This window comes from Haemaphysalis longicornis, unplaced genomic scaffold (genome assembly GCF_048455015.1).
Source record: "Haemaphysalis longicornis isolate Haplotype H1 unplaced genomic scaffold, Haemaphysalis longicornis Haplotype H1 scaffold_7, whole genome shotgun sequence".
NCBI lineage: Eukaryota > Metazoa > Arthropoda > Arachnida > Ixodida > Ixodidae > Haemaphysalis > Haemaphysalis longicornis.
In genome coordinates this window covers 51,394,627-51,420,323 of record NW_027526422.1, presented here as the reverse complement: position 1 = coordinate 51,420,323, position 25,697 = coordinate 51,394,627, and the positions used below count along the sequence as shown (strand labels likewise).

The window sequence follows — 25,697 nt, the reverse complement described above, 5'->3', positions numbered from 1 at the left end:
TCCATGTTTGTAGTTTCAGCGCACGAGACTGTTCAAGGATGCACACGGTGCAATCACAAAATACGTAGTTCAACATTAACTGCACGTTACGAAGCTAGTGCGGCGGTTCCTAAAGGTATTTCCAACACGTCCACTGACCAATGTGACCAACCCTCATGACCATCCATGGACTGTGAATCACAAGATTTCAGAAACTTGCGCCACCAATTATATCACTGCTACATTGCGAGTTTGTGCAATTACCGATAGATGTACGCATTATCTTGGGCTTCACCGCGAGAACTTTGCTGCTTTGGAGTGTTTTCTTAACTCGAACCTATGTAGTGCGGGAACATTTTGAGGTTTCACATACACACCACCTTGAAGACTCCGAGTGTACCAGCTGCTGCAGAGACATTAGTCACCTTGGGAATTCAGATGCACAGATGCACAATGAGGAAGGAAGAAAACATTACGAGAGGCAGGGAGGTTAACCAGGGAAGCGTCCACTTGCCTTGAAGGGAATTAAGCGAATAATGAGCCCGCATAAAAAATAAGCATGCAAGCGAGCACCTTGGTTTTAGTGGACTCTGCAATTGGCCCAAGGGTCCGAGGCTCTACAATAAAAGTGCAGACAATGCAGGTTACTACAACGAATCGGTCGATGGTCACACGCCAGTTTTTGCCATGCCTAGGACCATCACCACACTCCCAGCTCCCCCTGCTAGGAGCGTGGTGAAGGTCTTAGGTTGCCGATTTGCATTACAGTAAAACCTTGTTACAAGAGACACTCAAGGGAACCGAAAAATTTGCCTCTTGTAACCAAGGTCTCTTGTATGCAATATTGCTAACATGGCGAACATAGAAAAACCAACCAACACGCCTTCATTCAAATTTATCTTATAACCAAGTGTCTCTTGAAACAGTGTCTCTTGTAACGAGGTTTTACTGTGAACTGCAGTCACCCAGTAGCAAAGGCAATGCACTACTGCGCAAAAAGTTAGGGGGAAACTACTGACCATAGTGGCCACTTTTAGGGCACAAAAATGAGACCGCATTCAAGTGCACGATAATATGCACCCTTTACAGATCCAAATGTAGTGTATATTAATTCACGGCACTTCAAGTAAAACAAGTTTATTTTCAGCAGGTTTACGAACACTTACACACATCTTGCATGGTTCGCACTCTATTTACAGGAGGTTGAACATGACACAGTGTGACTATGGTTTTTGCCGAAGACAGTTCCAAGACGGCACGAGTTGCGAGAGTGCCAAACTTGTTTGCTTGGCAGGTAATCACGTCAGAATCTGGAACAGAGTAGAACAAAAATATATTAGAGGAAAGGTTTTGCATTACAAATGATAGCAACTGAAAGCAGGTGGGTAGCAACTAGTGATTCAAGATGTCACAAACAGCATAGTGCAAGCATGCCAGCTCAACAAGTCTAAAAATATTTTAAAAATGTTTCAGTTTTGGTAATCTTGCGAGTTAAGTTTACTGCTGCACAAGAATTCACACGAAGTGTTTCGTCCATTGTAAAAACAAACCATAAACCATATTTCAATCTAGGGATACCATTTCACCTGCTAGCCTTTCATTTAGTTGAGGGGCACTATTACACCTGGTCGCCCCACCAGGCTGTAAGGCACACTTTGGATGGTGGCATTCTCACTCAAAACATGATCATGAACCATGTCCAAAATGCCGTCAAACGAAACAGCCAGAAGTGTTAAACCTTGCCTGGAAAACCAAAAACAAGCATTGCAAATGGACACTGCAAGGGCTCAGCTCATTGAGAACCTCTTGCACCAATCTCCACAGTCCTGCCAGCTCTGTGGTGTCAATGCAGTGAAGTCCTTCCATGCACATACTATGACCATACGCAGAAAATTTGTAAGTCGCTCATGTAGTAGTAGCTCACATTGAAGTCTCCAGCTTTGTGTAGGAATATAAATGCATTGCACAGATGGAAATTTTTCAACAGACCAGAACAACTTTTGATATAGTATGTGAAATTTTTTGTGGAGCAATGGCTTAAAAAATGAAAACCTTGTGCATTTAAAAGACCCATGAAGACAACGTGCTACTTCGCTCATATGAAAAGAAAGATAACAAAAACAAAAAGTCTAGTTGGAATGAAACTCCTGCCAGTTTTAACACAAGCTTCAAGCAAATGTATTATATATTGAAGAAAATAAAAAGAAGGACGACGGCTCACCAGTTGCTCTTCCACACTAAATTTATGACGCGATACATATAACTTGTGCAAAAGGCTGACACTGACCAAACTAACATATTAAAAAAAAAAAAACGCCGTCGAATTGCAGCTTGAGATCATAGCACTTCAAAATAGAGCTTTTGTTGAGGTAGTGTGACTAACAACTACCATGAAGTGACATTTGGGAAATAAACACAAATAGGAGGAAACTAAGGCGAAAGTTACCAGCAGTTTTGTGAGAAGTGGCGACTTCGCGCCATCCCCCGAATGGCTCTCATAACAGCATGATTGCTTTTGAAGTCTAAATAATTACCAACAAATCGTAGCATTTTCTCAGAAGACTCTGAGTATTCAGGAAGCTCAAATCATATACTTGTAGTGGCAACATGTTTAAATACCCACCCTTACCCCTTATCACAGATGAAAGGGAGCAGTCTTTGCAGAAGCTTGCAGGTCGTGTCCGTTTCTTCCCGGAGCTCTTGATGATTCTGGATGACTGCTCGATTCTCGTGCACAACTACTCTCCTGTGATTCAAGACAGGATGTCTTATCTGCCCCGAAGCACCACAACTTGACCCCTATCACAGAACCAAGCCCTCTAACGTAAAGAGTTCTTGTTTCACAGCCCCAACGATTCTTTCTCGTAGCAGCCGGCTTTGGTGTCCATCCATTGAGGTGCACAGAGCTTATTGGAGAATTCTGATGTCAAGGTAGGCACGTGCTGAAATACAAAAAAAGAAAAGAAAAAAGAATATTACAATTTTGTGTGTGCTGACAATGTTTTATTACTCTTTAAAACAACAGCACAGTCATAAAAAAAGAACCTTAGTGGTTTCTTTTTAAGGTATGTATGTAGCCTTGTCGCAGCCATTACAAGAACCAGAAAAAGAGAGGCCTTGCACCAGAGCATTTAGTTACACAACACAACCAGAAGGAGTGCAAACATTCTTGGTCCACTTCTTAGTCCACTCCAGCACCGGGTGCAAAAGCAACTGCCACTGCTTCCTAGCAAACAAAAAACTGACAAAGCGCGACGACCCACTCATCAAAAGGCTAAGAACACAATCACGAGCGCTGCATCAATGCAGCTCAGCCTAACGTCGTTCAGTGGATGCATTCTTAAAAGTGACCATTCCGATCACTTGCCAAGCACATGCCAAAACAAGCTTCTTATTACGGACTCCCTAGAAGTTAAAATACGAGTATGATGTTAGGTGTAACGTCAGATAGTTGCATAGGTGCACCAACCTTTGTACAAGAAGGCATATACTGAAAATCCAGGTGGTTTCACGAAAGAGCCTTCATGAATTTTAACCCTTTGAGGGTCACGGCTGTACATGTACGGCATGGCTTGTATCCTTAAAAAGCGCGCCTTTTTCGCCAACTCCTCTTGCTTGGCATGTGCTGCCACACTTCGGAAATACGTCAAATTTTTTTCTTGTGCCGATGGCTCTTCCTTTTATTTTTTTATGATTTACTTTAGCGGCGTGCCGGCTATCGCTTGCGCATCCGCTAACGAGGGGGCGCGCAGGGTATCGCCCATCGGGCGCCCGGGTGCCTTTTGCTTCTTGCGCCTGCCACAGACCAAGGTCGCCTGCGAAGCTGATGAGGCTCTTTTCTCCTTTTTTTGTATTTTATGGGCGGTGTGCCGTCTATCGCTCCCGCATCTGGCCGCGCGCAGTGGCTGGTTTCGGTATCATCCTCCGGGCGCTTCCAACTTTTTGCGCCCGCGAAAGTGATGTCTGTCTGATTTAGATTCACTCAAAAGGTACCGGCTTGTTACTCTCGTTTTTATTCAGAATTTTTCTTGTGTTACTCATGAATAAACCACATATATGTAACAACACGAACCGATTTTTTTGTGACTTTATGGTTACCCTAAAAAAATTACGATAATTTTTTCTCAAAATAGATTCATCCGAAGAATTTAAATCAGCAATAAAAAAAAATCAACCCTGGGGGGTCACATTTGGCGAAAAAATTCGACCCCCAAAGGGTTAAAAGCAAAACTGGCAGGCAAAAGCTAAGAGGGCTTTCACACTAAAATACGTTGTGTGTCGAAGACTTATGCACATTTTTAAAGGCACTCAAGGGCAGGGGAAGATCCAGGTGCTTACTTTGGGGAGGGGGGTTTCATAATGCTGATGGGAGAGGGGGCTGGATGGCACAACCAACCAAATTGTCGTAGTTTGTTTTCAGTTGGACACCAAGGGCTTTTTTTTTTTAATCAACATATTGCAGACAACCATGTGACCAGTTTAAAAAAGGGCTCCCTCTTCGCTGCAGTGCTGATAATGTTTGAAGGGGAAAATTTGGCTGCTGGGAAAAAGTGATTAGCACGCTCCCACTAAGGTGGCCCACCGTGGTCTAAAAAATCACACGTGCCGAAAAATCAGTGTCGAGGGCTGTGGAGGGGGTGGATTAGTTAGTGGCTTTGGGAGGGTTCAAATATAGCAAAACAAGCAAAATAGCCCGTAGACCATCGTGGACTAAAAGAAAGGACCCACATTGGTTGGTCGCTTTGTTCGGATGTATTTACTGCAACGTTTTTTTTTTTTTTTTTGTTTTCCACTGCGACCTTGTGATACAGAAGAACTAAGGCTACGAGCCCAACACAACCACAGCACGCTAACTGTGACAGCGTAGGACCACTGGCACATATGAGGCGAGCCTCACCGTTTTCAGAGATGGTGCGGTTCACGGCAGTGTTCTCAAAACTACGCGGCGCAGTTCCCCTGGCGCTGATTTATCGAAGCAATGAAGCAGTCGCAAAGGAGCAAGTGATAGTGGCGTGCATGCAATGTCGGCTGTCCGTGCCTGTGCTGTGCGCAGCCTCGACAGCAGGCGCCGCGCAACCAGATGGCGCAGCGTTTAGTTTCGGTCGCCGCTCCCGTGGTGCGTAAACTTCATCTCATGACAGTACCTCGGAAAGCAAGCCACACGTAGCTTAGGTTAGGTCACTAGTTACTTTTCACGACACAATGAGTGACATATCCTCCCCTCGTAGCAGTCTCACATAACCCAGCACAGCGTGCAGTGCAACACTCTATGACCCACCTGTGCGCCTCCTCTTTGCACATTCTGGGCTTGTCCTCAAGGCCTTCCTCTGCCTGGCGCTCGGAAGGAAGGGCTAAGGTTTCTATCCCCGTGACACCAAGGATTTCGTTAGCCTGAAAGTAAACATCACACGGCAACAGGAGGAGGGGTCTCAGCAGGACTCTGTTATTTTCAAGATTATTTTCAAGCTAACTTTAACTCTTTCCTGCCCGCAGCAAACGCTGTGATTTTGGGTGGTCTAGCAAACAATTTTTTTCTGGTCGGGAAATATATGCAACACATTAGTGTATGGTATCAAACTGTAGAACAGTAAAGTTCCTTTACACTGGCAATTGTTTCGAACAGAAATTCTTATCGGAAAAAAGAAGCTTCGCAAAAACGTCTTGAAAAAAAACACACAAAAAAAGCAAAAACGTCTATACTGCTCCACGCAGAAAGACACATCTTGTACATATACTATCAGTGCAAAACTCCTGCAACTATCAAATGCCTAACTGTAAAATTTCCTGACTAGCAAAAAACAATGTTAGCACTAGTGGGTTTCGTGCCACAGCAAAGCAGTTTCTCGAAGCACAGGTTGGCCACACATGCAACGCAGCAAACATTGGTTTTCTGCTCTCGTAGCACAATTTACGGTTTCGATACTTTTGCATTTTCTGGTGCTTGTGTTGAACAGAAGTATCAGGTTCTGCACTTTCGGTGTTGAAATGCGATTACAACACGTTGTCCTCGGAGTCGGTGCTGCTAATGTAATTCAAAAAGTCGTGTGTAGAATTGTCCAATTCGCCAAAAACGTGGCGTTTTCATGGCGCTGCAGTGCGCGATGCCAACACCGTCTTCCTATCACTCGAGTGCCCATTACTTGACACCGGCGCTGCTTTAAAAAATCGCAAAGCGGGGGGGGGGGGAGTCAGTGTTCACGAACCAGTTTGTGAACCGGCACGGTATGCGATCTAGTCAAACTGGAACTGAACCGGAATGAAATGAATTCACCCAAACTGGAACCGGTATTTTTTCCGGCTCGACACACTGATTTTTTCGTCTCCCTCCCCCTCCCCTCTTGAGCAACTCGAGTTCGGAAGGGCTGGGCCACGTCAATGGTTTACCATGGAGTATGTTGCTACTGAAGGGAGCATGACAGTCAATGCACCCATAAACAGCTTGTCCGGGTCAGGTGTGCAAATCAGGTGCGCAATAGAATCGAAGGCACATTAGAATCTAGTGAATATGGTATGTAATTCTGTGAAGATGTATGGCCTACTACATGGACACTACGCAACGTGAAAGTTTTAGGCATGCTCATCTCAGTACAATCAGAGCTTTCTTTAAAGCATTAGTTGGTCTACAGTGCCACTACAAAACAGCCAAACAAAGACAAGTACCTACTACTATAGCTGGCTACAAGTACAGCTACAATACGTAGAGGTTCATAGACACGTACGTACAGCTGATACTTACATCCCCAGCATTTCCCGTTGATGCAGCTGGGATGTCTGGTGGTTCTTCCTTAACGGCAACAGCTGGGTTGCAGGGCTAAGAAAAAAAAGGGGGGGAAATGAAAACTTCAATGTAAGCATACAAAGTCATGAACAACAAAAATGAATATATTACACCCTTCCACTAAGAAGGCAAAACCAACTTACACACCACCTAATTATATTGTGACAAGAGTACCAAGAGGTTCGCCCCTTACCATTTTCTTTTATTTGGACAGTGCTTCCTGAGCAAGCCACCAACAGATCAATGCCAGTGCTACAATTTTTAAGAAATAAATCTTGCACCTTCTTTTAATGAAGTGTACGTTAATACAAAAACACGTTTTGCACTCACTTGCACAAGGCAGCGCAAGAAAAGAAGTTTTACACTATGAACTGTGCCGGTAAATTCTAGAAGTGCCCGCGTCACTGGATGGACCACCTTGGCCAGAAGGGCAGATCAAAGCGACGAACACAACCAGCCCTACAAAAATTACTGCCGGCTTCTTTGTTGTTCCTAAGTGTTATTAAAAAGGTGCGTAACACTTTGCGAAAAATCTTCCCGAGTGTACAATACAAAACCTCTCTGCCACTGCCTCAAAGGGGCCGCAAAGACAAAGTATAACTCCATTCAGTTTGAAAGGACTAGCCTTTGGTAACTTGCTCAGCTCTATTCACGACACTGAAGATGTTTTTTAACTGGAAAAAAAAAAAATATTGAAAAAAATTTAAATTTAACGCTAAAGTGACATAATATGGAGAAGCCCTAAGCTATCAGTGTGTTAAGTGCACGCTAGTATTCAAGTGATACAATATAACGGAACTAGAGGCCACCCTTCAATCGCCCAGTCATGTTTTATGGCAGTGGTAAGATTCTGTGATGTCGTAGAGGAATCGCCAGAGAGTGCCCGACGAGTTGCTACTGCTGACATGTTTGCCCATAGGATCTCGATTATTTGTTTGCAGTTTGTGATAAAATTGCCTGTCATTGTCTTGGGACAGAGCAGACTTCCTAATGAACGAAACTTGTATTTTGCCCTTCATGGCCCCGTTAACCCAGCTCCTTGTACACTCCCTTACGGGGCAGCAGCTTAGGCTAAAAAGCAGAAAACAGTGCTGGGGCCCTATGCTGCTGCACACCTTTCCAACATGTTGCTTGCACAACCACTTAGTACGAAGGATAATTGATTGGATTGATTGATTGCGAGGTTTAACGCGCTGAAGCTAAGCCTGCGCTATGAGCTGCGTTGTAGTGAAGGGCTCCAGATTCATTCCAACCACCTGCAGGAAATCTTAACGTACGCCGAAATCTGGACACACGGCCTTTTCACTTTTCACCTCCATCAGAAAAGCAGCCACTGTGGCCGGGGATCGAACCCACATCCTTGGGCTCAGCAGCACAACGCCACAGCTTGTTATGCAGGGAGGGGGAATAAGAAGCACAATCACGGCCCCTCTACTGAAGAGCGTCAATGCCGAGTCATACACAACTAGCACAAGGGCTGCGCTGCGGAGGACGTGCCGATTAACGAATATACCCCCGCCATCACACTCTGTAGTCTCATCAATTCCTTATAAAGGGGTATGAAACTCGATTTTCCTCCTTTAAGTAACAACAAGTGCCTAATAACCCCACCACTTTTGCAGTTCAAGTAGTACTTGAAACTAGGGAGTTACCAACGATTCTGATGTAAGTGCAGTATGCATACCTTGCCACAGTGGTGTTGGACGAACTTACCTCTTCACCAATGCCCATTTCAATGGCCAGCGGCATTTCCATGAACTGAAAAAGCACGCGCAAGATAACACGATGGGGAAATGGCAGATGGTTTGACTGTGTCAACCAGAGAACAATCTGCGAAGGCAGCACATATTCCTGCTATAAAATAGCATTGCCCTATACCCCGCTGCAGGTATGTACCATTCCGTGAGTAGGCTTCAGAGTACGCATTCAGAATTAAAAGTACAAACACAGATTTATTTTTGTGGTGCTCACACTTTAAAGGGGACATGCAGACAAAATACAAGTTTTATTCGAAAGATTTTGTGTTTTTTGGTGCCCCCAGTGCTTGTCCTGCAGAAAAAAATGCCGTATTCGCTGAGAGGTTAATCAATTTAGGTTAAAATTTTGATTCTCCTGCCAAATTGTGTGTTTTCATTACGCCTTCCATGAAGTCACAAGGGCGGGCATTCAAACGAACTTCCAGTCTATCATTAGCCTCTGCAGCCTTGCTTACCATCAGTCCTCCCAGATGGCACTACCATACTCAGCCACAGACTGTTGTTGGCCGTTGCTTTGTTTTTTTACCGCATTTGCACCTGGCTTGTTTTTGTTAAGGTAGAAAGTAATCGTTTTGTGAAACATGGTATGCTCAACAAACAGGGTCATGTAAGGCAACGTCACTTACAGAACCAGTGTCGTGTAAGACAACTCCAAAGTGCCAGACTGCTGTGCAGCTAAAACAAGCCCAGTGCGCCCAGTACCAACAGCAGTGCGCATTCGTACTTCTATGTTTATGTGCATTTTCATAGCTTTCATTGTTTACCCCACCATTCTTACAGCTATGAAATGAATATGCATTACACCTCCTAAGCGAAAATAGCTCCTTCGGAAAGCTTGTAAGCCCTGCCTAATTTGGATTTGCTTTTACCGGCCTCATCCAATCGCACAGCTGGGCACATATGACATCATATGTTCTGTTGCCGGAAATGAGCTAGTGGGTTGCATGGCCATTCCCTTTTTTCCTAATTACATATACAGCTTATTAAAGCGAAGTGTGCATTAAAAGTGGTGTCAGTATGATTCTAACGAGGCAATCTTTTGAATGAACCAAATTTGTGTTTTGTCTGCATGGCCCCTTTTAAGTGATCGATTTATTTAGTGATTGCAGCATGCATGCCCCTGCTAGGGTTGCCACCTGCCCGGTTTTGGACCGGCCCTACCGGTTTTTTAAACAGCGGACCGGTTGCCGGTCCATACTTAAAACCGGCCGTCATTTGGCCGGTTTTTTGGCCTTCATGCCGTGATTATGTGCATTTTAGCATTTTATAAGCGTCAATTCAGTAACTAAGACGATAAATATGTGTCGACAAGCTGCGGAAAGACATGCGAGCAGAGAAAATATGCGGGCGAGCGCGCTGCCCGAGATGGAGGGGGACCTAAGGGAGGAACAAAAGAACGAAATGCTGCCGCCGCGGTCGGCATTTGCGGTTACTTTTCAGTGGAGCACATACAGAGAAATAACCACCTCTCAATCGATCACTTTCAGTACAAACGTTATGTTGATTTCTCTCTAAGAAAACGCTACAATAAATGGCACTGCATGTCAAAAACATGTCATTTTTTTAAACACAAATTAAACATTCTATATACCAAGCCCCCCTTCCCCCGGAGGGCCGGTTTTTTTTTCCGGGGAAAGGTGGCAACCCTAGCCCCTGCATACCCCATAGGCTGCAGTGTATATAGCAAAGTGCACTGCAGGAGCATGTATTACGACTTATAAAGGAGTCTCAAATACCCCAATGTGGGCACATGCAACCCTCTCGGTATGTATCGCTTTACTAGAGTAACAGCAGGTACTGTCAGGTACGCATCAGAGCTTAGGCTTAAAGTTTCACTCTAAGGTCGCACGACATCAAGCAGTATCCGTAGCTTGACGTACAGAGTACAAAGAGTACTTTCGCCAATAAGTACCCTATTTGGACGATTCTAATGCCCCCCCCCCCAAATGTAGTGTGTCGGTAAATTTAGATAGAAAAATTAGAAAAATCATTGGACACCGATTCTACCGCGATAATGTAAAAGACAACACCACGTGCCTGGCAGAAGTAATTTTATTTGAAGCACACGCCTGTGGTGGCAAAATCCCTTGTGCTGCATAAACTTGCTATCTAGCCCTTGCTGGCATTAAAACTGCAATGGGGAATATTGAAAATGGATGCTATTTCAAATGCCTTGACTGTGACAGGCCATTGATTCATTCGCCGTTAATTCATAAATTCTATAAAAAATTCACATGGAAGTCTTCAAGTTTTAGAAAACATCCAGGCTCGGGACCGGTGAAGCCTTGCATAAAGTAATGGCTCTGCCTTGTTTACGTCAATTGCCCACTCATGTCTCCGTGACGCCCAGTGTGCATGATGCTGCTCGGTTTACCTCTTCGAAGCCATAACGACTGAAAAGAGGTGCTAATTGCAGAAAGACAGCTGGCTAAGGTGTGGCCATCAAGGAATGGCTGTACCAAAATTTAATCACGTGACGTTGATGGACTTTTTCTGTTGGATTGAGTTGGATTTTGGGAGGAGTTCGTGCCCACTAAAAAAATGTGTGCAAAACGAGTGTCCCGGTGTGTTTTTTGGTACACGTTGCGTTCTAGCGTAAGGCATTGGAAAACGAGTGTCCCAGTGTTTTAGTACCGCAACTACATGACCCGAGCTCCTAATGAGCTTCGACCCTAATAGGTGCGTATTAGAATCGTCCAAATACGGTATATGGGGTGATGGCGTTAGCCCTCGAAGCATATGACATCAGGCCTGACGTCCTCCAAAGTTTAGGATTACCATTAGGTAACCTTCAAGTTGAGCCTTACCAAGTAACATCACACTTTCGGTACGTCGAGCTGCAGCTCCCGTTTGATGATGTTAGACTTCCAAGTGTGACGCTACAGCCTAACATCAGCCGTCACGTTGCCCCCTCCCTCTGCTGCCTATTGACCTTCGCGCAAGTGTATTATAAATTTGTGAATTTTTTGGCAGCTGCATCGAGTGAACGACTTTCGGCATCTGCGAAATCAGCCGAGATGTACTAATGGCGCTTTTGCACCAAAATAAATTACCTTCTGACGGCAACCGCGTGGAGCTAGTATTAGAGCTTAGCACGGAAGAAAAGCAAACAGACTGTCTCTAGGCATGCAAGACAAGGAGCTTCAGAGCTTCACTCCCAAGGTTGCAATTTGCACCAAATGCTTTTCCCTCAAAAGCTTGCAGCACACATTAGCTGCCATGAGCCAAATAAAGCAGAAAATGTGCACTCACCTCTTCGTCTGACGCTGCACTCTCTTCAGGCTCAGTCTTAATGGTAGTTGTAGTTGCCTCGCTGTCCTGAAAACACAGATTCGCACACAGACAAAAGTTGGCAACAGGTTTAAGAGGAAACTTTGCAGAAATGGCAGTCATAACTCGATTGCCTTTAATGCTTGGCACCTTTCAGGTTATGAAACAGTACTTAAGAGCTATGTCTGTGATAGTGCTAAGGACTCTAGGTTTGAAGCTAGCAGCACTTGCAAGAAATGCCAGCTAGCCCATTAGTACATCATGAGGAAGTTCTAAGCTATTTTTTAGTGTCTTTAAAAAAAAAAGTATTTTTTAAATTCAATTTTTATTTCACCAGTACTTCCATGGTTCGGTTGCAGGAATTAAAAAAGCTCAGTCTGAAGCAGACCATGAAGTATAGGGCACTTGTGGCATTCTTGGGCCAGAGTGTTGATACTTTCAGGCTAGCAGCTTAGTGAAGTTCGCCCACTCAGTAAGAGATAAAACAATATGCACATTGCTTAGCATTTCAAGTTACCACTTGTGCGAACACAAAAGCTGTGCTGCCTGCCACAACTTCCTCAATCCCGCCGGCATGCAAGAGAGAAAACACTAAGTATGAAAGCTGTGTTCGTACCGTGTGCTGGGGTGGGCTGGTACCATTCAATTCCTTGCCGCAAGTACACGGCAGCATCGTCTCAGTCAAGCCAACCGGTACACAGGTCAGCTGGTCTGCAAGCTGCCCACAGCTGTGACGCAAGCAGGGCATCTGCGCAAGAAGCGAACCAAATAGAATCAGCACTGCGTGAACCATAAATGACCCCCATACAGCAGGCATAGTTGAGTACAGGCTAGTTTGTTTGCCAAGTGCTCCAATCTAATAACCAAAGCTACTTGCTCTTTGTGGCTGGCTTGGGTACCAGCTGGGTGCCTTCCGTATTAAAGGTGACGTACGCCAATCTTTGTTCAGAGCTCAAACCTAGGGAGCAACATTTTTCTACGTCAAGATAGACTTCCAGTACGACTACATGTGAAAGAAGCACTGCACTGGTTTCCACAACATAATTAACAAAGCTGACATCTTGCAGCCCCGCAACAACAATGGCTTATTAAATAGCCTCTGACTAGCCTAGCCGCGCATCATGCGCCTCAACCCTGAGACACCCAAGCAACTTCCACTCAGACTTAATTCTGGGCACAACATGACTTAAATGTAGATCAGCATGATGAAGCAGTTTTTGCACCCTTTGTGAAAAAAAAAACAGAAAAATACTACCTAAGCTCTCCATATTTGGCAGCTCCTGCAAACAGACGCTTTTCCAAGCAGAGCCCACCTCCATCATGTTCATCCATTAGAATTCCCTTCATCAGCACGCCCTTTCTGTGGAGAGCATTCCCCACTAAGTAACTCCATGTGGGAATGCCTCCAAGAACCCTTCCCTCTAATCACCAGTGGGGGGTGACATTGGGTAGCTCTGACTGGAATATACAAGAAGGCCTGAACAAAAACCCACATAATCCACCAGCCACCTTCGGCCCAGGGGCCCCACATTTCTCTGAACACTTGCTTTAATAAAGTTTTCTCTCTCTCCCTCTTATTATAATGTGAATGTGCAAGTACCTAATGGTCTAATAAGTGCTCTCACTACCATCATCATCCTTGTCTCATTTCATTATTATAATGTTCCCTTTACAATGTATAGGCACAGGTTTTTTTATAAAGCATCCAATGCACCATTGCGGGTATGTGCTGCTCTCTGGGAATGTAACACCTAGTGATGTGGAGTTGAATTAATAAAGGAACTAATAAGTCTCTTCGATTTGGCCTGAGCTTTCTGAACCAGTTTACGATTAGTGCAGCGCAGGTGCCACCAGTGCAGAACTGGTGCTGCCCTTTTTTTTTTTTCATTGGCTTCTGCCCCTCCTTTTTTGGGAGTGCAAAGAAAGCCGTGAGCTCATCCTGTACTCTTGGCACCGCTCACAAATTGAAGAGAAAAGCAGGCGCCACAAGCTGCCCTCAAAGGTTGAACAAGCTAGTGCCGCACTGCCCGAATGAGTTCAGCGAATGCAGTCAACAAAAAGACACCCGATTTTTTACTTTTTAACCGCGTATACACCAATTGAAAGGTGCCTAGACTGTAATTCAGGATTAATACGGGCTTTCATTTTTTTAAGCTGAACTGGCCATTTTGCTGTTGCCTAGGCAAATTCGGACATACCGGAATTAAATACCTGCCCTAAAAGACTCCAGAGGTCACCTATACCTAAGAATAAGGGGAAAGCCTAGCTCGGTAGAACTCCTCTTCGAGGGCACCCTTGAAACAAATGCGATCACACACATCACACACTGCACCAATGGGACTGCCCACACAGTCTTTCTTGTACTTGGCCGTTGCTCTGGCCGCGCCAGCCACCACTTGACCGGCCCCCTGGACTTCCCCTCTCAAGGCGGCGCGTTTCGCCCGTGCTGCCGCGGCCTCTCTCCGCACCAATTCTACATTCTCAGAACGCCTGCGTCGCATTAGGGCCGCGTGTTGCTCTCGTCGGGCCGCCGCCGCAGCTTCATCCGTAGCCGCTTCCTCCCGGCGGCGGTTACGGCGAGCGGAGTTTCGAGCTGCTCTGGCCTCTTCCGCCGTGGCGTACTTTTTCGGTCTTCCTCGCCCACGGCTAGGACCTGGGGCGGTGTCCCCCATGTGGAATGAAGCATTAAGTTTTAGTGGGAAACGCTACGGAATTAAACTATGAGCCCTTGAGGCGAGCGTGCTACATGCGCGCTGCCGGCGCTGATTTCGTCCACATCGGGGTCGCTGGTGTCGACGGCGCCTCCTTTGATCGCAAACACGAAGTCAGTTCATAAACAACAAAATTACCTAACAATCCTTTTCGTCACCATTTTCCTGCTAAAAGCACTTTTTTGATATCTCGAGATCAGCTGCACTAGCTAAACAGCGTAGTTACGAAACTCTACGGTCGCACTCCGTGACACGCACACCTCGTACTTTCGGGACTTTGTGCCCGAAACCACAGCACGCGCCTCAAGCACAACCAAACGAACCGCTTCTCACCCTGCTCTCAAATTCTCCGCGGTTCACCACATTTCCCCACAGCTGCTGCCACATTCCGAGAGCATCGCTGGAGCAACTGGCGTCGACACCACCACTGCAGTTTTCGTTCGCCGCCATCAGAGCCAACTCCCGGCGCCGCTGACGTTTCCTCGCCGCTTCGCGTGCCCTGGCGTTGGCTCTCGCTTCGGCGTCCATCCTCCGACGACGTTCCCTGGCCGCAGCGGCCTGCTTCGCCCTCGCTTCGGAGTCTGCTTGCCGGCGTCTTTCCCGCTGCCTGGCCGCTTCGCGTGCTTTAGCTTCTGCGTCCATGTGACGGCGTCGTTCCCTGGCCCGGCTGGCCGCGGCAGCTCGTCTCGCTTCCGCCACCAAGTCCATGCTTTTTCCTCAGTCCACTGAGATTATGCGAGTGTGCGAGTTTCGTGTCTTTCAATGCATACACGAATAACGGAGACGAAACCGACAAAATTCATCCGGAATCCATCAAACGCTAGCGCCCCCTGTCGGGTAGCAAGCATCATTCTTTCTTCCCCGCCCCCCCTTTTTTTTTCTGTGCCGCCTGTGCGCAGAAATTTTTTTACAGCCAGTTTTGCCCGCTACTAGGTTCCTTGAACCCTTTAAAAATGATAGCTGTTATGTGGGAACTTAAGATATTCTAGTCTGACTGTCTGTTTTAGGCGCTGAATTTAAATCCATAATTCAGCGCACGCGTTTCGGTCTGCGCTCGTCTGGCCCGCTAAGTGAAAAAAAAAACACTTGTGCCGTTCCACTCTGTGAAGAAGGATGACAAGCGAAGCTGTGGTACGTAATATTTAAATCGTCTTAGTGGCTAATTTCCATATAATTTGTTTCGGTATACTCTCGATAACAGAAAAGTTAGGGCCGTCTTCTGTAAACATAGTCCCTCCGCAGATGGCCTTGCTTCACTGCGCAACAAGCAATGTGGGAAAGCCGCATTACAGAGACCAAGGTTACACCAAAAACAGGTTGAAGCAATATGCCTTGATTTCTCAAAAGTTTTAAATGCATAGCATTTTAGTAACTCACAATGTCACGCGGCGTTCGGCCTAGTCCGCAGCCAGGCCACTACACTATAAAAGAAACAACAGTTTCCGGCGCCCGGATTCGAACCCATGACGCCGCGGGCGGAACGGCAAGTGCCGGGCGCACTACCGATTGAGCCACGCAACCAACACGGATTTCGATGCACCGATAGCGCCTTATATCCTTCACTCATTTATGGTTTGTTTCGAAAGCGCCATAAGTTGTCACGCGCCTCCGCAAGATGGCGACACAGGTTCCGCGATCGAGACTATGATCGAGAGACCCGCCATAAGTTGTCACGCGCCTCCGCAAGATGGCGACACAGGTCCCGCGATCGAGACTATGATCGAGAGACCAGCAGCGCTGGTCGCGTCTCGTGCTGCCGGGACGCCCCGCTGTAGCCCACCGCAAATTTGATGACGTGCAGCGTGTAACAAGAAAACCAACAACCAATACGTAATCCATACGACTTGCCGGCGCACCCCCTCGGAAATGCTGTGCATTTGATCGTGCCCCTCGCGAGGGGGATGTTTTTTGTTAAATCATGCCCATCAACCTTAAAAAACAACGAGTAGGCGTTCATAATGAACCTGCAGCGTGATAACAAAATAACAAAATGATAACAGCAAAACGTTAACGGCCTTTAATAGCTCTACCCGCGAGCGTTAAATAAAATCGCGTTTGCAAAGAGAAACTGCCAGCTTTCACATTTTTTGGTAGGGTTCCTGGTTTGAATATGAAATTGAAGCATCTCGGCAAAAATAACAATATAGCGGAATGGATCAGGTCATATCTAACATATAGGACGCAGTACGTGGACATATACGGCTACCAGTCCGATCGTTTAATGACTTGTAACTTCAGGAGTCCCCCAGGAGTCCATTTTCAGACCGACGTGTTATTTCTCAGTTACATTAACGATATTTGTTGTGATATTAATGAAAACAGTACTGTTCAATTGTTTGCTGACAATTGTTTAATTTGTCAAGAAATATGTAACCATAACGATCAAAAAATGCTCAGCAACGCATTGGCGTCCATTGAAAAATGGTGTGAAACTTGGAAAATGCAAATCAACAAAGAAAAAACTTGTTTTACGTGTTCAAACAAAGTAAAGTATGTGTCCAAAATTTCGATTATCAACTAAGTTTCACCGTACTAGCTACCGTTAACAAATGTAAATAATTAGGAGTAACAATATCTGGACCTCAACTAATATTTGCTCTACTGCTGAAAAGAATTTATGGTTCTTATGCCGCAAATTAAAGCTCGCTCCAGCCCCTGTAAAATTAACAGCATACGTAACAATAGTAAGGCCTACACTGGAATATGCAAGCATCATATGGAATCCTTATCAAAAAGGATTAATTTATAAAATCGTGTGGGTGCAAACAAGGGCGGCTAGATTTATTCTTTCAAAATAATCCAGTACTGACTTAGTAGCAGAGATGCTGGAAGAACTAAATTTACACCCCTTCCTGGAATGCCGTCACATAGCCAGACTAAAATTCTTGTTTTTGCTCTCGCAAAATACGTTTAACTTTGATGCCGAGCAGTACCTAATTCCGTGACAAGTCCGCAGCCTACGAAGTGACCACCGCATAAATTTTCTAGTCCCTCAATCTTGTGTGAACGCATATGCAGTCTTTTTTTCTGTGGAACCATAAAAGACTGGAACGATTTACCGGATGCTATGCGTGATTCTCAAACTGTAGAACATTTTGCAACCAATGTAACAAAATATTTTCTACGTGAATCCTCGTTAACACTTCCTTGTTTTTTCTCTATATGTAGTAATGTTGCATGTATCTGCTGCGACTAGTCGCATGTACATTCTCGGATGCAGTATTGTGAAGTATATTTTGTGATGTATATGACGTATCATTCAAGTTGTAGAAAGTAGCATCGGTAGCATCGTGATGTATTGATTGATTGATTGCAGGGTTTAACGCGCTGACACAACGCAGGCGATGAGGTGCGCCGGAGTGGACAGCTCCGGATTAATTTTGACCACCTGGGAGTCTTGTAGCAATACTATTTCATGCAGCAATAACCTTGCTGTTCTTTAGCGAGACCACCTTGACTTTATCTACTGACATTCAGGCATGGTGAGAACAATGTTAAGAACCATAGTGTGGTTACAGAGGTCTTGTTTGGAGCTTGTGTTTATCTTTCCAGAATGAAATTCATTGAAATAGAAGCGTAGAACAACAAAGGAACATAATAGCACACACAGCTGAAAGAGTTGAACACAAGGGAGTGCTCTTAGCTGAGGTCCTGTTCTGACATATTTCCAACAGTTTCTTGGCACTTCAATAGGCATGTGGTAACAGAACATCTGCCAACCTTTGTTTGTATATTGTGCTGCCTCTATCTCATGTACTGCGGTAATACATTTCTGGGAAATTTTCAGTGTGTATTTACTGACACTCAACATTTTTCTTTTTCTACGTCTGAAACTGCCACCCCTCCCCTTTATTAGGTATGCTCATTCCACCAATGCTAACATGAACCAATGATTAAAAGAAAACCAGTGCGTAGCTGACTATTACCTCTCCACCGTTTTCCGCTGATGCGATTGGAATGCATGGGGATGTTTCCTTGATGGCAACAGCAGATGGTTTGGACCGCTTTAAAAATAGAAGAGCACACACACAACCCACACACTAAAGATAGCAGCCAGATCAACAGAGTGCTCTTCAGGTATAGAGAATAAATAGCACAAATAAAGTTGATTGCTGAGCCTAGTTTTACAAACATTTCCCACCTGGGGGCTGTAAATATTTTTTTTGAAAGTTGGGAAATGGGAGAAAAGCGTAAATAAAATCAATGCCCCATAATGCACAATGCACAATAAAATAAATTCCGAAAGTGGGTGTGCGTAGCCGGCATAGAAAAAAAAGTACAGTCAGTCAGATTTTGGACCATCATGAGGGTCTGCGTCTGAATTTGTCACCTTTTCACCATAACATGTGCAGCCACTTGAAAAGACACTGGACTGCAAAAGCAAACCCGTGTCTAAAAGTTACAGAGCTGTGAACAGAAATTATTAGCATCGAAAACAGCACGTGACGAGCCAGGGCTACAAGCTAAGTGTGTCTACCTGTTGCATTTGGCAATTCGGTTAAAAACATTACACACTTGGAAAGCACAAATGCTGAAGAAATGCATTTCCACGCGGGAAAAAGAAAGGAAAAAGACTGTACATATGCTTTTCAAATAACATGCATGTAGTGACAAGCAATTTCTTCTCTCTTTTGCTGCATCCAGACATTGACTAAGCACACAGCTAAAACGCCGATCTCGCACTAGAAATTTCCGCCTTTGTCTGGCCCTTCGCTTAACCAGACAAGTCACCACTCTTTAAGTAGTGTGCCTTGCGATGCCTGGTATGATCATCAGCCCTTCACGACACAAAGTGGAGAAGTTTGTGTTTTCTAACGCCGCCAAATACCGTATTGATAACAGGAATGCCAAAAAACAATGAAACTGTTAGGGCACGGAACCTGGTGTTCCCCCTTGTGGAAGAACTTTGAGACCCACTCTATCTTGCAGGAGCTACAAATTTCATTTTAGAAGAAAAGAAAGCTCTTAGACAAACAAAACATGTAGGGAGGAGACTGAAGGCATGGGCCATTTGTCCAGTGGTCATCCGATCTGCTCTTTTGCTGTTTAGTTTTCAGAGATGCAAATTTATCTACCAGCTCAACTTGCAAGTGTGCTTGTACTGCTGGTTTTAGAGTGGGCATGCTATCTTATAAGGCCTCTGTTTTATGTTTTTAGAGCTATTTTACTTCTTCCAGTTGGCAATTGGACAACGTTTCATGGTGGTCCGCATGACAGCAAAGGAGTCTACGGCAGGTGTTGAGGGGAATGGTGGTGTACACGCACACACTCATCAATGATGGGTACCTCAAGATACGTGCCCATGACGAGATCCAAAGAGTGGCTCAGCATTAAATAAAGATTACTTTTAACGAAGGCTTCCACCTTGTGCCTGCAAACAAATCATTCTAGGTGAACAAACTATCAAACTGATAGGCAGCATCTGCAGATGTTATAAGCAATTTCTCCTTGTGCTACAAGTAATACTACGAATCCACTGCTGGTATTTAAACTTTCTGCCTTCTCATGCGTGCACAGGTTTAAGTTTCATGCCCGGCAAGGTGAATGTTTTCGTACAGATGACTGCGATTTCAACAGAAACAGAAGGGAGAATAGTGCGACAGAGAACAGGCTGTACTATAATATAGAGGTGTAGCCTGTGTTGTGAAGGCAGTGGTGTATTGGTAAAAAGCATATTCGAAACAAAGAGCAAATTGCTTTGAGGTAAACTTGGAAGCACAAAAGAACAACAACCTGGAAAGCTCGCTAGGCTGTACAAGTTGACAATAAAGCTAGTGGGCCCACTTTGTGTGCATAGCTGACCAAAGAATAGAAACTGTGCTTCCTGAGCTGTATGATTTTACCTCTGACACAACAAATAAGCTATTTTACGAAAGGCTACGATACCTACGCTGTGTTTGCACATGCACTGGGCATAATGCAGCCAGCCAACAATGCAGTTGTGATGCTGTGCACTGTCCCTTATGCATTTCACTACGTGTTTCGTGTCTTTTGCTCAAATATTCCTACATGGGTGCTTAAACGCTCTTGTAGACAACAAAACACACTATAAAAAATCATGACGTCTCTCTCCTGTGCCAGGGTGGACACTGGAAAGCACTTTGGTTCGTCGTCTCGTTTGTTTTGTACGTGGTTTGATGCAGGTGAACATACCAACTCCAATACAAGAATGACATGCTCGTCTAATCTCTCCTGCCTCAACTTTTATTCTTGAGACTATATTGTGCTGCGCTTCATTTTCATCGGTCGGAGAAGCGGCATAATTTAAAATTCCTGCCATTGGGCTAGTTCATGAATTCTTACAGGGTAATTAGAGGATAGCATGAAATGCAAGACAGAACAAACAGCTACGTTGTGCTTCGTGCATACTTTTATGACCGAATACGTGCATACTTTTATGACTCCTGCCATATTTGAGCATTGTGTAGTGCACATATAGTTTGTTTTCCTAGTGGTTCTGCACAAACCGAACACCAAGCATGTTCTCACATGCATGGCTGCGGGCCCTTTGAAGAACTGACAGCAAAGAAAAAGCTAGGGTATGCAAATACTATTCAGCGTCAGCACCCAAGCAGCACATGCGCCGTTTGGTTGCTTTCTTGGTTCCCATTTTCCCGCTCTTTAGTGAGATTTTACACGTGCTACAAATCATACGCATACTCACGCCAGCGCGGGGAAACTCGGCGTCGAGGGTCGGTGATACGGCTTTGCTCACTGCACTGAGATCACGTTTATGACAGTAGCCGAACGGGTTTCTTCTAAAGTCGCGAATGAACATCCTGGCCTCGTGATCTCGCAGCTGCTTCTCGACTTGCATCATGCGTTTTGCTCGCTTAGCGTTCCTGTCCGCGTCCAATCTCCGCTGCCGCTGTTCTTCCGTTTCTTGGGCCCGCCGTTTCCTCGCGGCTTCGGCGTCAGATCGTCGACGTTCAGCTCGCTGCTCCTCGGTTTCTGCCGCTCTACGCGCGGTTTGCTGCTCGTAGAACGTTTCTGATGTGCGCCGATAGCGCATGTACTCCCGCTTCTGCGCTGCTTGCGCTTGTAGTTTCGCCGTTACTCCGGGATCAGCGGACGCACGTTGCGCTTGGCGTCGTTTACGCTGTTGCTCCGCTCGACGAGCGCGTCGCTGCGCATCCGCATCGTTCGAAGTACTCGGCCCGTTCATTCTGTGAAACTACTATTGCTACTATTTTCAAGGCACTATAAAACTACTGCGATACGAGAACTCCATGGAGACGACAACCTACAAGCCATTTTCTCCATGCTACAAACTCAGCTTCACGCGTGGCCGCAGTGGACGTCGCTGGCATTAGAGCGCTGCAGTCGTGCTTTTCTGCACGACCCGCGTCGTCTGCTACGGCCGTCGGCTGGTTCAACCACGTTGCTGCATGCATTTGAATTCACTTCGCTTGCATTTGGAAATCGCGGACAAATAGTTTTCGTCACAAAACTAGCCTGAGTAGAAAAAGAATGGTTTATTGAAGCGCAAAAAAGGGCCCATCTCCCCGCGAGGAGGACTCGAGTAAATGCGTCGCATAGGGGGTGGGTGTATTGCGTTAACGTTTAGTGTTTGGGGAGTTGGTGGTAGTGAATGCGTTGTATCAGCAGCTTCTTGACGTAGGTTGAAGGAGTCAAGGATAGCAGGCGCGTTCGTAGCCTTTGATTCTGTGTCGGTTTTGTGGCGCAGTGGGAAGAGCACCATGTACCTCGCGTTCCGCCCACAGGTAGTGATTGCGTTGTATCAGCAGCTTCTTGACGTAGTTTGAATGAGTCAAAGATATATGGCGCGTTCGTAGCCTTCCATTCTGTGTCGGCTTTGTGGCGCAGTGGGTAGAGCACCATGTACCTTGCGTTCCACCCGCAGGGTCGTGGGATCGAAACCAGGCGCCGGTAAGTATTATTTTTTTATATAGTGTAGGGGGAGGGGTGCGGACCTGTTGTTGAGAGCGAGGAGGGTATACCGTGATGCGGGAGAGGAGGAGTGGGGGAGAGGGCGCGCCTGCGCGCTGAGCTGTTGCGGACGCACGGCGGACGCTACATGTGAGTTAAAGAAATGCTCTGCATTTAAAATTAACACGGACAAAGAAGACAATTGAAGACACGCAGTGTCTAGAGTGCCGTCCGACGGCTCTCTAGCGGGGCCTTGCAGTGCCGTCCGACGGCGCTGCAAGCATATGTTCCCGTGCCGTCCGGGCGGCCAGGACCGCCAGCTGTCCGGCGCTTGAGCGGAGGAGCTTTCAGCACACGGCCAGCGCCGCGCCTTCAAGCTTCAATCGTCTTAAACCTGGGCGAAGGGTGCAATTCTGTGCTGAAGAAGTGTGCCGGTTTGCGACCTTCGCATTCGCTGTCTGTCTTTTTATCAGACATGTACAGCCGCCGCTGAGGTCAAAAAGAGGCTTCCAGTTTCCAGGCTCTTTGTCATGACCCCGGTTGCCATGACTCTGTCAGTTCGTGACCCCGAAGACAGCCCTCAGCACAGAAGATGGAGGGAAGCTACGTGCCTTGCCGACGCTACAGAACCGCTACGCACACAGTCGAAGAAGAATGGAGAATGCTTATTTTCATGGCCCCTTTAAGCTCGAGGCTGCATGCCCTGCCGGCGTGTAGTCACGCATCTGCACTGCTATCTGTGGCATCGATTGGTCGGTGACGAGTTCTGCTGCCAAAAAATGAAAAGTTGTCTTTTCAAGACAGGCTCACTATTTTCGTCTACTCCGGTGAGAAAGAGTAATATGTTGCCGCCTGGTAGAGTATCCCAGCTATTACCCTCTTAACAATTTTGAGTGCGGTAAGGAGCATGTTCGCAAAAAAGGCACTCTTTCAGCAGAGGTTTGCTCCTTAAAATGCATTAAGGTACCGAAAAGTGTACGGGGATAAGTGACCTTGCTTCTTTAGGGCGCAGTGAAGTGCCTAAGCTCGTGCAAAAGCAGCAGGCGCAACTCACGCAGTTTTTCACTGAGAAATAAATCCATGAAGCAGATGCAGCAATACTTCTGCATCTGCTCCATTCATTTCCTGCAATACCTTGGTGTCTACCGAAGCACCAACATGTAACTCTTCTTGCTGAACTCTGAGTAGGTAGCAAAACTCCAGGCAACTGCTCATGCGTGCCTCTCTTGCCTGAAGCAATGGTTTGCTGTCACGAGAACATTCCAACGTGGCCAAAAATAGCCCGAAACACTGTGCCTAAATCGACAAGGGTGGAATTGAGTTGTGTCTGTTTCAAAAATCTCCATTTCACGTCCACTTAAATTTTGGCGTAGTTGCACTCGCCAATGACTCTGGCGTAGTTGACCAATGACGAGCACAGAAACTGATGCCCTGCCTTGTTTATGCTGTGTCACATCTGGCTAGTCTGCATTCAGCCAATCATGGCTCTCTCAAAATGGACACCTTGAAATGGACAGAAAATGGGCAAAGCTGAGAATACCACCCCACCCCAGTTTTGCTCCTGTAGTCATGAGCTCATCCCATAGGTAATGCTGAAACAGTCATCACGTACTCCTTTCCGAGGCATCAACTGCTGCTGCCGACAAAGACGCACACTGCATATCTTTATTAGTGTAAAGCAAAGCAATTAAGCCATCTAAGGCTCATAGGCGGCACATATTTTTACCGATCCCAGGAATCGATAATCGCACCCACAAAGGCACGTCTCAAATTTAGGCAATTGAAAATCTGTAAGCCATTAAATATTGCTCTACCGAGATATTCAGACACTAGACTGAATTGGCCCAAAGCTTGTATCCTCGCCTGTCCCTGTGTGTCTACTGCGACAACTGTTTTTCCTCAGCGGAGGTAACCTTTTGCCAGCTTCAGTTGCCACTGCTGTTATATTACAATGATGCCAGGGGAAGGGAACTTGCGTAGGGTGGGTAAAGACCCCTTCCCCCCCCCCCCCCCCCCCCCCCCAAAAAAAGAAATCAAAAGAAAGCAGACACAATACAAGCAAACAGCTAAAAAAAAAGCAGTTCCACTTATAAAACTTTATCTAGGGTCACAAGGCAATGATTGTACTAGTACGTACGAGGCATTTCCCACACTCACTGATCAATACCAATGGCCGGATTGTCTGATGGAGCTAAGAACAAGCGCAAATTTATGAGGCCGAGCTAAGACGTGGCGCCAACTACGTGTGGCCCTTGTAACACAGCAACACAAAAATTATGGGGGATCCTTCCCACTTTCTAGAAATGTGAAGGTGAAAGCCTAGCTGGACCTTCTGTTAACTTACTGTTAAAACTTTCATGTTGCTCTCATTTGGCCGCTGCCACAGCTTCATCCATAGCCACTTTCTCCCAACAATGGTTGCTACGGTGGTATTTCAAGATGCTCTAGCCTCTGCTATTGTGGCGTACTTTTTGCCTTCCCCACCCGCAACTACGGCCGTCACCCATAGCCAGGTGAAGTGAAGCTCCGAGCCCACATGGCGGTGTATACAAGGCACGTCCAGAAGGTTTTACACTCCATCGCCCTTTCTCAGAACCATCCTATGGTGCTGCTGTTTCCCTTTCCCAGAGCATACTCTGTCGCCTTTTTTTCAGAAGCCTCTTCTGGTGGCTGCTGTATCCCTTTCCTGGCGCACACTTCCCAGCCTGTGCTGCAGTTCCTTGAACCATCGATTTTTTGTACATAATTCTGTACCTCACAACGTTCTATAAAATAAAGATACAAGGCAGCCACTCCTTTAGTCTGCCCAAGTGCTGCGAAATCAGCAGTATTAATATCAGAAACACGGAGCACCAATTTTCTCACTGCTACATTGAGAGTTCAGTTGGGGCTAAACCAGCCTGACTCCAGTTAGATGGAACAATCAGCTTAGCTTTCATTACCGAAGCAAGCATATAAACCACAGCCATGCCATTGGAAGGGCTGGATTGATTGATTGTAGGGTTTAACGCGGGGACGCAACACAGGTGATGAGGGGCGCCGTAGTGGAGGGCTCCAGAGGAAGTTTGACCACTTGGGGATCTTTAACGTGCGCCGAAATCTCGAACACACAGGCATTTTTGCTTTCTGCCTCCACCAGAAAAGTTGCCGCCGTGGCCAGGAATCGAACCCGCGTCCTCGGCCATTGGAAGGGTGATATCCTTATCTTCTAAGGTTGCTGACTGCACATACGCAAATCCACTGCGGTGACACAATAGCAAAGGCGTCGCACTACTGAGCATGAAGTTCACGTGAAACTGTTGACCACGGTGG

At 46.0% G+C, this 25,697-nt stretch overlaps 1 protein-coding gene across 13 annotated transcripts; it reads right to left on the bottom strand.

Moving 5' to 3' along the window:
• Positions 1-1,100: 1,100 nt before the first annotated feature.
• LOC144145600 (uncharacterized) lies at positions 1,101-21,828 on the bottom strand. Of its 13 annotated transcripts, none has more exons than XR_013317533.1 (9): positions 21,160-21,819; positions 18,422-18,499; positions 12,401-12,532; positions 11,767-11,832; positions 8,471-8,515; positions 6,716-6,790; positions 5,258-5,370; positions 1,566-2,921; positions 1,101-1,289 (listed from the first exon to the last, which is right to left on the bottom strand). XR_013317533.1 is itself a non-coding variant. In XM_077677254.1 (8 exons), the coding sequence occupies exons 1-8, from the start codon at positions 21,658-21,660 to the stop codon at positions 2,906-2,908; spliced, it is 1,026 nt and encodes a 341-aa protein (XP_077533380.1). In that variant the 5' UTR covers positions 21,661-21,819; the 3' UTR covers positions 1,101-2,905. The 13 variants fall into 13 exon arrangements, 8 of the variants coding, with proteins under 8 accessions (XP_077533380.1, XP_077533384.1, XP_077533381.1 ...); XR_013317534.1 differs by having other exon boundaries at positions 2,514-2,921; XR_013317532.1 differs by having other exon boundaries at positions 2,609-2,921.
• Between the last annotated feature and the right edge of the window lie 3,869 nt (positions 21,829-25,697).

Excerpts from the sequence above, each read along its gene's own strand:
- LOC144145600 (XM_077677254.1), bottom strand. The coding sequence starts at position 21,660 with ATGAACGGGCCGAGTACTTCGAACGATGCGGATGCGCAGCGACGCGCT. Across the intron at positions 18,500-21,159 it reads CCGAGTTTCCCCGCGCTGGC|CGGTCCAAACCATCTGCTGT; the intron begins GTGAGTATGCGT and ends CTATTTTTAAAG. Across the intron at positions 11,833-12,400 it reads CCAGCCCACCCCAGCACACG|GACAGCGAGGCAACTACAAC; the intron begins GTACGAACACAG and ends CTGTGTTTTCAG.